Source organism: Salmo salar, unplaced genomic scaffold, assembly GCF_965601325.2.
Source record: "Salmo salar unplaced genomic scaffold, fSalSal1 ptg000519l, whole genome shotgun sequence".
NCBI lineage: Eukaryota > Metazoa > Chordata > Actinopteri > Salmoniformes > Salmonidae > Salmo > Salmo salar.
This window is the reverse complement of record NW_027675407.1, coordinates 1,024,196-1,036,244: the sequence shown is the minus strand read 5'-3', so window position 1 is coordinate 1,036,244 and position 12,049 is coordinate 1,024,196. Positions and strand designations below refer to the sequence as shown.

General features: G+C 40.7%; 1 protein-coding gene across 1 annotated transcript; it reads left to right on the top strand.

Moving 5' to 3' along the window:
• Window positions 1-659: 659 nt before the first annotated feature.
• On the top strand, window positions 660-9,042 carry LOC145876209 (uncharacterized). Its single transcript, XM_082971997.1, has 2 exons — window positions 660-1,206; window positions 5,769-9,042. The coding sequence occupies exons 1-2, from the start codon at window positions 885-887 to the stop codon at window positions 7,247-7,249; spliced, it is 1,803 nt and encodes a 600-aa protein (XP_082828123.1). The 5' UTR covers window positions 660-884; the 3' UTR covers window positions 7,250-9,042.
• The last annotated feature ends 3,007 nt before the right edge of the window (window positions 9,043-12,049 follow it).

The window sequence follows — 12,049 nt, the reverse complement described above, 5'->3', positions numbered from 1 at the left end:
GTTCATTATATACATCTACATGATGTATTGTTACACCATGTAGGAGCAGTATAGACCTAGTCTGTTCATTATATACATCTACATTATGTATTGTTAGTCCATGTAGGAGCAGTATAGACCTAATCTGTTCATTATATACATCTACATGATGTATTGTTACACCATGTAGGAGCAGTATAGACCTAGTCTGTTCATTATATACATCTACATGATGTATTGTTACACCATGTAGGAGCAGTATAGACCTAGTCTGTTCATTATATACATCTACATGATGTATTGTTAGTCCATGTAGGAGCAGTATAGACCTAGTCTGTTCATTATATACATCTACATGATGTATTGTTACACCATGTAGGAGCAGTATAGACCTACAGTAGCTGGCTACTTATTTATATGTTGTTTGACTGAATGAAACTGCCTTAAATGTGCTGTAGTAAACATTTTTTATTCTCACTAATCAATCACCACATTCCTGTCTTTGTATGTCTCAATAGTATTATTTAATTAAATCCATGTAAAATAATCTTTGTCTGAAAATAAAATCTGATCCTCAACTGCGTTTCCCTCCAGTCAGCAGACGGCGATGTGCGTCTTTCAGGCGATGCTGCAGCGTGACGTATAATCTAGTGGACGGTTCTTCATAAACAGCTCGTCAACCACCTCGCTAGCTTGCTAGCCAACATAGCCGAAAGATTCAAGCTATTTATACGCTTTCAGTCTATATTAGCTACTGTGTTTTAGACACACTTCTGTCGTATCTACTTGTTAACCTATTTAATTTAATATTACGTTATTTTTTATTAGTCAGCTATAGTAGCTGACTGGTTAAGTTAGCATTAGCCTAGTCGCTAATGATAGCTAGCTAGCTAACATCCCCGAACATGAGCTCCCTAAACTACTCCCCTCCTGTTAAAGAAGAGGAGGTCTGCTGGACGGAGAAAGAAGCTCTGGGGCTGAACATTGTCGTGAAAGAGGAGAAGGAAGAGGAGGATGTTACAGTAAAACAAGAAGTAGAGGGTGAGGATGTTACAGTAAAACAAGAAGTAGAGGGTGAGGCTGTTACAGTGAAAGAAGAAGAGAGAGACGTTTCAGTTAAACAAGAGGAAGAAGAGGATGATGCTGTTTTTGGAGTGAAGAAGGAAGGAGAGATTACTGTCACATTGAAAGATGAAGAGGAGGAGACGGGAGATCTGATTAACACCAGTAAGTACCGCCTTCAATTAGTTTTTAACTTTGGATATTCGGAGTTGGCTCGTCAATACCTCTTCAACGGAGGGTCCTGGGATGATGACTGATATGTCTAGAATCAGACGACGTAGAGACAAGCTACCCCTTGTTTTCTCCGTTCCGTTTCCAAAAAGTGACTTAACATATATATTTGAGGAGGGTCTATCTGCTGACCGCAGACTGGGGGGCCACGGCATGTAGTGATTTTAATGTAGTGATGTTTTACTACACACCGTGACCCCCAATAGAGCCATGTGAGAGTTGGGTTGGCTACACCAAAGATTATGGATATACTGACAAGATGTCTCTCCGTCCTGACAAGGGGAGTCGTTGTCCACGAAGCTCTGTGGGTTGTCTATCTCCCGCCTATCCTGTCTTTGGATTGGTGGATACATCTTATTATTGTAATCTATTGTTTATATTCTATGAGGGTTGTTGTCGTCAACCGCCTGTATTCAATGGAGAGAGATGCTAAGCTACTAGCATGAATATGCATAGCGATCTGGAGACAACTCCTATAGTGTTTTTATCAAAGTTGTCGGTATGTCACGTGTCCACGTAACAACTTAATCATTACGAAACTTCTGTTAGATCAAGTAAACCTCACGTAGCAAATAAGCCATTCATTTTGTTGTTGACCAAATTCAACACTTTCCACATTGGGTTGATAATTGTTTCCACTTGGATACAACCTACTGTAACCTACTGGCATGACCTAGAGAGATACAACCTACTGGCATGACCTAGAGAGATACAACCTACTGTAGCCTACTGGCATGACCTACAGAGATACAACCTACTGGCATGATCTAGAGAGATACAACCTACTGTAACCTACTGGCATGACCTAGAGAGATACAACCTACTGTAACCTACTGGCATGACCTAGAGAGATACAACCTACTGTAACCTACTGGCATGACCTAGAGAGATACTACCTACTGGCATGACCTAGAGAGATACAACCTACTGTAGCCTACTGGCATGACCTAGAGAGATACAACCTACTGTAACCTACTGGCATGACCTAGAGTGTTACAACCTACTGTAACCTACTGCCATGACCTAGAGAGATACAACCTACTGTAGCCTACTGCCATGACCTAGAGAGATACAACCTACTGTAACCTACTGGCATGACCTAGAGAGATACAACCTACTGTAACCTACTGGCATGACCTAGAGTGTTACAACCTACTGTAACCTACTGGCATGACCTAGAGAGTTACAACCTACTGTAACCTACTGGAATGACCTAGAGAGTTACAACCTACTGTAGCCTACTGGCATGACCTAGAGAGATACAACCTACTGTAACCTACTGGCATGACCTAGAGAGTTATAACCTACTGTAACCTACTGGCATGACCTAGAGAGATACAACCTGCTGTAACCTACTGGCATGACCTAGAGAGTTACAACCTACTGTAACCTACTGGCATGATCTAGAGAGATACAACCTACTGTAACCTACTGGCATGACCTAGAGAGATACAACCTACTGTAACCTACTGGCATGACCTAGAGAGTTACAACCTACTGTAACCTACTGGCATGACCTAGAGAGATACAACCTACTGTAACCTACTGGCATGACCTAGAGAGATTCAACCTACTGTAACCTACTGGCATGACCTAGAGAGTTACAACCTACTGTAACCTACTGCCATGACCTAGAGAGATACAACCTACTGTAGCCTACTGCCATGACCTAGAGAGATACAACCTACTGTAACCTACTGGCATGACCTAGAGAGATACAACCTACTGTAACCTACTGGCATGACCTAGAGTGTTACAACCTACTGTAACCTACTGGCATGACCTAGGGAGTTACAACCTACTGTAACCTACTGGCATGATCTAGAGAGTTACAACCTACTGTAACCTACTGGCATGACCTAGAGAGATACAACCTACTGTAGCCTACTGGCATGACCTAGATATATATATATATATATATACAAGCATTTCTAAACTTTTTTTCTCACTTTTATGGGGTATTGTGATGTCTTTATGAGGTATTGTCTGAAAATTGATAATTGAAAAAAAAATCTATTTCATAATAAAAATGTGTAAAAAGGGAAGGGGTCTGAATGCATGTATGTTGTATGTTCTAGGGCAGATTTTAAAAAAAATAGTATTTTCTTTCTACCAATTGATTGGTTGAAATGTTATGACGTGTATTTGTTCATATAGACACTCCCCATGTGTTTAATAAAATCAACTGTATGTGCAGAACTTGAATTGAACTGATGCTTCAAGCGTTTGATTAAATAATTAACACACACAAATGACTTGAGGAAGCCAGAGGTCAATATAACCAGAAGAAAATAACCAATTCCCCACCTGCTGCTGGCCTTCGTTAATTCTGACGTAATGCTCCTGGAGTTTCCGGTAAAATAGGCAAACTTTTTCCATTTCCTTTTGAAGTGCCAATTTATCTTACCATTTCTACCGATCTGCTTGCCAGTTATGAACGAGTTACAACACCTGTTTGGCTCCTCCACTTCCTGGGTCGGTGAAGTGAGGTATTACATTTAAGGATTAAATCATTTAAGGAATATATCCAAGTCTCACGCTCATCACCTGTGGAATGCGAGGCTTCCAGCGAGGTGTGGATTTAACCTGTTAGGGCTAGGGGGCAGTATTTAAACGGCCGGATAAAAAACTTACCCGATTTAATCTGGTTACTAATCCTACCCAGTAACTAGAATATGCATATACTTATTATATATGGATATAAAACACCCTAAAGTTTCTAAAACTGTTTGAATGGTGTCTGTGAGTATAACAGAACTCATATGGCAGGCAAAAACCTGAGAGATTCCTTTACAGGAAGTGGCCTGTCTGACCATTTATTGGCTTTCTTTGACATCTCTTCCCAAAACAAAGGATCTCTGCGGTAACGTGACACTTCCAACGGCTCCAATGGGCTCTCAGAGGCCAGGAAAAACCTGAATGACGTAATTCAAAGCCCTGGCTGAAACACACGAGCGCTTTTGCTAAGTGGTCTATCAGAGGACAAAGGGCTTAGGCTCGTGCACTGGCCGCCCCCGTCTTTCTGTTTTTCCCTCTATTTACCGAAACGTAGATTCCCGGTCGGAATATTATCGCTTTTTTACGAGATAAATTGCATAAAAATTGATTTTAAACAGCGGTTGACATGCTTCGAAGTACGGTAATGAAATATTTAGAATTTTTTTGTCACGAAATGCGCCATGCGCACGACCCGTATTTACCATTTCGGATAGTGTCTAGAACGCACGAACAAAACGCCGCTGTTTGGATATAACGATGGATTATTTGGGACCAAACCTACATTTGTTATTGAAGTAGAAGTCCTGGGAGTGCATTCTGATGAAGAACAGGAAAGGTAATAACATTTTTCTTATAGTAAATCTGATTTTGGTGAAGGCTAAACTTGCCGGGTGTCTAAATAGCTAGCCCGTGATGGCTGGGCTATGTACTTAGAATATTGCAAAATGTGCTTTCACCAAAAAGCTATTTTAAAATCGGACATATCGAGTGCATAGAGGAGTTCTGTATCTATAATTCTTAAAATAATTGTTATGCTTTTTGTGAACGTTTATCGTGAGTAATTTAGTAAATTGTTAGTAAATTCCCCGGAAGTTTGCGGGGGGTATGCTAGTTCTGAACGTCACATGCTAATGTAAAAAGCTGTTTTTTGATATATATATGAACTTGATTGAACAAAACATGCATGTATTGTATAACATAATGTCCTAGGTGTGTCATCTGATGAAGATCATCAAAGGTTAGTGCTGCATTTAGCTGTCTTCTGGGTTTTTGTGACATTATATGCTAGCTTGAAAAATGGGTGTCTGATTATTTCTGGCTGGGTACTCTGCTGACATAATCTAATGTTTTGCTTTCGTTGTAAAGACTTTTTGAAATCGGACAGTGTGGTTAGATTAACGAGAGTCTTGTCTTTAAAATGCTGTAAAATAGTCATATGTTTGAGAAATTGAAGTAATAGCATTTCTAAGGTATTTGAAAATCGCGCCACAGGATTCAACTGGCTGTTACGTGGTGGGACGATTTGGTGCCACCTAGCCCATGGGCCTCAGAGCTTGGACTCGAACCCAGAATCTCTAATGGCACAGCTTAGGCCACTTGCTCACCATTTTTGCTCCAGGCAGATATACTACATCCATAACTAGCAGTTTCTGCATTAGCAGGGAGGTGTTTCTGCAATCAAATTGTGTGTGCATCGCCCTTGTCGCAATATTAGGAAACACAGAAAGGTGCCTATATTTGAGAACAAAAGTCGCCTGGCACACTGCTTAGGAGTTCAACACCTTTTACTTATTTCTAGTTACTACTAATGTGAAAACAAGACTAAATATGACTATTGTTGCTCACTTGACTGTCTTAAGACAATTGTCAAGTAATTTTAACATTCATTACAGACGTCAATTGTTGTACAGTATCATGGCTACGCTGTTGGCATCACCTTTTTCAGTGGATTTCTGCTGTTGTGAGCCTTTAACTATCTGTCTGACTTGTTCACACAGGAGAGAGACGTGACTATCATGGATCCTCTGGGGAGCCTCAACATCATGATGCTAACGAGTCAGAGAAGAGTCTGTCCAGATTCTATCACCTCAAGAAACACCAGCAGAGACCCACAGGGAAGAAATCTATCTGCTGCTCTGACTGTGGAAAACATTGCAAATCTTCATCAGAACTTAAAATACACCAGCGAACACACACAGGAGCGAAATCTCACCACTGTTTTGATTGTGGGAAGAGTTACTTAAGATTAAAAGCACTAAAAGTACACCTGAGAATTCACACTGGAGAGAAACCTTACAGCTGTGATCAATGTGGGAAGAGTTTTACTACATTTAGCTATCTTACTATACACCAGAGAACACACACAGGAGAGAAACCGTACAGCTGTACTGAATGTGGGAAGAGTTTTACTCAGTCAAGCAACCTGTTATCACACCAGAGGATACACACAGGAGAGAAATCTTTTAGTTGTAATCAATGTGTGAAAAGTTTTATTTCATCTAGTGACCTGACTGTACACCAGAGAACACACACAGGAGAGAAACCTTATAGCTGTGATCAATGTGGGAAGACTTATATTTCATCTTGCCATCTGACTAGACACCAGCGAGTACACACAGGAGAGAAACCTTATAGCTGTAATCAATGTGGGAAGAGTTTTACTCGGCCAGACAGCCTGATATTACACCAGAGAACACACACAGAAGAGAAACAATATAGCTGTGATCAATGTGGGAAGAGTTTTGCTGCATCTGGCTCTCTGACTCTACACCAGAGAACACACACAGGAGAGAAATCTTATAGTTGTGGTCAATGTGGGAAGAGTTTTACTACATTTGGCTCTCTGACTCGACACCAGAGAAGACACACAGGAGAGAAACCTTATAGCTGTGGTCAATGTGGGAAGAGTTTTACTACATCTGGCTATCTTACTCTACACCAAAGAACACACACAGGAGAGAAACCTTATAGTTGTGGTCAATGTGGGAAGAGTTTTACTACATCTGGCTCTCTGACTCGACACCAGAGAAGACACACAGGAGAGAAACTTTATAGCTGTGGTCAATGTGGGAAGAATTTTACTACATCTGGCTGTCTCTCCAGATCAAAACACCTCAAGAAACACCTGCAGAGATCCACAGGAAAGAGATCTCACTGCTGCTCTGACTGTGGGAAGAGATTCACCTCTTCGTCAGGCATTAAAATTCATCAGAGAACCCACACAGGAGAGAAACCTTTTAGCTGTGGTCAATGTGGGAAGAGTTTTACTACATCCTGCTCTCTGACTCGACACCAGAGAAGACACGCAGGAGAGAAACCTTATAGCTGTGGTCAATGTGGGAAGAGTTTTACTACATCTGGCTGTCTGACTCGACACCAGAGAACACACACAGGAGAGAAACCTTATAGCTGTGATCAGTGTGACAAGAGATTCTCCGGTAAAAGACATCTGATCAAACATCAGAAAATACATGAATGAGTTGTTTCATGATATCAATGATATAATCTCACAATGTAGAATGTTTTAACATTGTAGAAGGAGTATTTTAATGATGTCACAATGTAGAATGTTTTAACATTGTAGAAGGAGTATTTTAATGATGTCACAATGTAGAACCCTAAACGTTTGTCCCCTGTTCTATTGATTTCAGCATGATATGGATATTAGCCTCAGGGGGAAAATCCAGGCTCTGTAATGGAAGAGTTACTATTTATGAGATTTAATAAAAAGTGACTAACAAAAAAAGAGCTGTGTTACACTTACCATGTTGGTGACCCACTTGAATCAAAATGCAACACTTCAAAATGTAGCTAGCTGTTTTCTACAAATTGTCCTCTGACCAGGGATGTACACATTATTCCCAGATTCCGTGTGGTTTTTGAGCTGTTAGTTTTAACAGGATGTGCAACCTCATCTCCCTCCTCTTGCACAAATGATTTTAGCATGATATCGATGAATAAGTGTTGTGTTCCTTTGTTCAGCGACCCCTACATTTAAATGTATCACTCCAAAATGTAGCTGACTGTCTTCTGCAGGTTGTCCTCTAATGAGGTAAAATATATCTCCCATTTCCATGTGTTTTTTTAGTTGTGTTAGTTTCAACAGCACGTACAACCTGATTTCCCCCCTAAAGGATATCAGTGATTTATTGCTACTTGTCAAAACACGTTTTATTATTCCATGCCTCACCATTAAGGGAATTATTGCCAATACATATTAACAAAGGGGTGTACATTTGGTTTTGAAATTTACAATTTATGTAACATTTAGTAATCATAATTATTTATGCAACCAGCTGACCATTTTTTGGTACAATTATATTGACATTGTTGCCCTGTTTTTAGAATATCTGGGTTCATTCTCAGATGTGCCAACCCAAATGTACTGGAGCATGACATTGGGGACTGGGCCCCGATCCAACAACATGCCTATCTAGTGAACCCTGAAAAGAGAGAGAAGCTCTGCAGTGAGGTGGAAAGTTACTATGGATAATGCAGGAGTTTCCTCTTGAAATCAGACATGTCAGTGGTGAGGACAACTTGGTTGCTGATTGTCTCAAGGGTGGGCAGTTAAAAAGTTGAGTGTTTTGTGTTTAGCCAGTGCATTGCCATGGATCACAATTTATTATGACTGCATGTTTTTCCGTATTGGAGATGAGTTTTGTTTGGGCTCGTTCCAAGGGGACGAGAGTTCTAGAAGCTAGTGAGTTTTAGGAAGACGAGAGTTCTAGAAGCTAGTGAGTTTTAGGAAGACAAGAGTTCTAGAAGCTAGTGAGTTTTAGGAAGACGAGAGTTCTAGAAGCTAGTGAGTTTTAGGAAGACAAGAGTTCTAGAAGCTAGTGAGTTTTAGGAAGACAAGAGTTCTAGAAGCTAGTGAGTTTTAGGAAGACGAGAGTTCTAGAAGCTAGTGAGTTTTAGGAAGGATTCTATGGAAAGAAAAAGGACAAAAGATACTATTGTATATTATTATTTAGAAATACGTGTTTTTTTTCTTCTTTTTAATTGTTGACAGCCAGTAGACACCATGTTTATATTGGTGAAGGTGAAGGTTTCCAAAAGAAATGTAGGATATATTTGTTGTCTTAAGGTGTTACAGGCTTTGGTTTTTCCATTTATGTTTTGAGGTTGGACTTTAGCACGTCTAGCTCGTTAGCACGTCTAGCTCGTTAGCACGTCTAGCTCGTTAGCCCGTCTAGCTCGTTAGCCCGTCTAGCTCGTTAGCACGTCTAGCTCGTTAGCCCGTCTAGCTCGTTAGCACGTAGGACGCACTGATTGGTGTCACCTCGTTAGTCAGTATGTGTTACACCTGTGCTGGCTTGTCCATCTCGTTAGTGGGAAGGTGTTTCACCTGAGCTGGTCCAGGTTCTATTTAAGAGTGTCTGGCCCAGTGCTCCAGTTGTCTTGATACATGTGGAGAGTCAACACCTTTAGTTGCTCCACCTTTTTGGTTTACTTCCTGTCTTTAAGTTTGGTGTGGGTTTTTCTTTTGTTTACCTCTTCTTGGGCAGATTTAGTGGGTCTCATGGTGGGTGAGATGACCTCAGGGCCAGACCCTGGTCTCTACACAAAGAGTACTGTTTCTACAGCAGATACTGTCTGCTGAGAATTATAAGTATCTTTCATACAAATCTTAACCTTGTGACCCGTTCTATACATCTGTTGTTGGTCATGTAGGTTGAAAGGGGTGCAAAAGACCTTGGTACTTTTGTCTCATGGCTCTCAATGAATCATCTGGGGGTGATTCGTCGACCAGCCATCATTATCGTAGAGCACTCAATTGATAATTGTATGTTGTATTGACCTGCTCCCTTATTATTAATTGAATAAAGATTTAGTTTAAGTATAACTCTGACTTATTTGATATTAAAGAAATTAACAACCACATTTGGCGATGGGAACGTGAATCTTGACTTGGTGACTGACAACCTGGGTAAATGACCTGACTCCTGATGACCTGGGTAAATGACCTGGCTCCTGACGACCTGGGTAAATGACCTGGCTCCTGACGACCTGGGTAAATGACCTGGCTCCTGGTGACCTGGGTAAATGACCTGGCTCCTGGTGACCTGGGTAAATGGTGCACCAGGGATCCCTCTAACTTGGGATCTGAGGGAGACCACACTTGGGGAACAGAGCAGATGAACCCACCTTTAATCTGAGTGGATACCACAACTCAAACCTAGTTTTTTTTTAAAGAATGAGGTGAGCAAAACATGCAAGTGCAGGCTCAGAGTGTGTATTCCTGTGTGTGATATATTTAGGCTGAATATCAATATAAGATATATATCCTGATATTTTTTCCGCAAAGTGAGAGCAAATGTTCAGTCAAAGTCAAAGCCAGATATGACATGTCTCAAGTAGTTTTATTGAAAGCGGCTATTTCACTGAACAGTTGAAAAATCAAATGAATAAACAATAAACAGGGCTCTTCACCTGGTTCAGATTAAATGCTCAGCTGTTCAAATAACAACAACATGTAAACATAAACACTGTAGAACAACAGGACGACCTTTTTTTTTAAATCAAAGCTTCATAAGGTGAACATTTAAATAAATACAAATATCTTAAACAAAAATAGCCTATAAAATAAAATAGGCCTATCTTTTTCTGAAATAAATATTATATATATTTATGAGAAAAGTCAACTTTTTTTTTGTTTGACAACTTTAAATGGCTTATTAAAATCAAATTACAGATTTCTTCTCCTTTCTAACAAATCCACAGATGCAAATAACGAACATTACAAAATAATAAAATATGACAAACCCTAGTAAGGGCAGCAATTATATATAAATAAAGAACAAAATAAAGTGCTCAGTTTGAGAAAATGTGTTTTAAACATCAGCCTGAGATTACCATTTGCTTTTTGTTAACTCAATTTCTTATCTGAACAGCCTCAACCAGTTGCACAAGAAACAGACTATCAACTCAATAAACATTTTCCCCCTCTTTTTTTACTTTGATAAACAGTAATGCTGTCTTGAGGTAGACATTAGAAGACAAGCGTGTCCTCCTTCGTTTAAAGATTTTGTGCGAGAAACACCAGCCTGTCAACGGCATCCGGCTTCAGAGATGCTCTGTGGCAGGTCACGATATTGCCACTGCAGCTGAAAACCCTTTCGGAGGGTGAACTGGTAGCTGGTAGCAAGAGATACTTTTTTTGCCAGGTGGCTCAGAGCTGGAAAGACAACTTCATGATCCTTCCACCACTTGAGGGGATCAGTGTCACTCTCCACACTTGCTGACTGCAAGTAACTTGACAGTTCATTTTCAATAGCCTCCCTCTTGGTTGGTGGCGCAGTGGTGGTGGCTGTGCGCTGCTTGAAGAAGCTTGCCAGTGTCTTAGCTTTTGGTGCCACTGCTGCTTCTCCATCTGCAGGCTCAGGCACAGTTGGCACACGTAGGTAAGGCGGTTGACAGCTGCTCTGATCAGCCAGTAGCGTCTCCACCTCCAAGACAGCTCTGTGCTTCAACGCATCAACTTTTTCACTTGGGATATAGGTGGCCCTGAAGGGTGGATCCACAAATGAAGCCATCTCCAATAGGTCAGTAGTGGCTGGGTCAGAATACTTGCGGTTGAGGTACTCAACAATGCCGGTCTTGATCGATTTGCAAAGCTCGCTATCACCCTCTTCACATGCCAGGAGACTTTCGTTAAAAAGGTGCAGCACAGGTTTTACATATGATAGAGTGACGTACTCCTCACCTGACAAAGCATCGGTAAAGTCCTGGAGAGGTTTCAGGACCTTTTGGACTGCTTCTAGGACCTCTAAGTCCTGCCAGGTAGGGACAAGGTGCCTGGTCTTTTTGTCATTAGATAGGACTTTGGCCAGTGCTCCTTCCTGCTCCAGGACTCTCTCTATCATCTGCTGCCTTGATCCCCAGCGTGTGGCAGACTCGGTTATGAGTTGGTGACTTGGCAGACCCAGCTGAATCTGGACTTCAGCAAGATGTCTCCTTTTCTTCCAGCTGTACCAAAAACAGCTTACAATTCTCTTGCACAGAGAAATGGCCCGGGTGACGCGCTTGTCATTCATGCCATGTCCTGTCAGAATCATAAAAAAAACTATTAAACAAATGTGCTTATGCGAGAAATTTGACTCTGTTTTCACTTTAACACACTCACACAACTAAGTGCTTTCCAAAATCAAGCTTTAGAAATATTCTACATTAATATTTTCTTGTTTCATAGTTTATTTTTTTAATCAACGCCAGTCCTAATCATAAATATCAAATATTATATTCATTTATTTTGTGAATTTTAATCCTGTAAGTGATT

Coding starts and splice junctions, on each gene's coding strand:
- LOC145876209 (XM_082971997.1), top strand. CDS start 885: ATGAGCTCCCTAAACTACTCCCCTCCTGTTAAAGAAGAGGAGGTCTGC. Junction 1,207..5,768: donor GGGAGATCTGATTAACACCA/GTAAGTACCGCC, acceptor TTGTTCACACAG/GAGAGAGACGTGACTATCAT.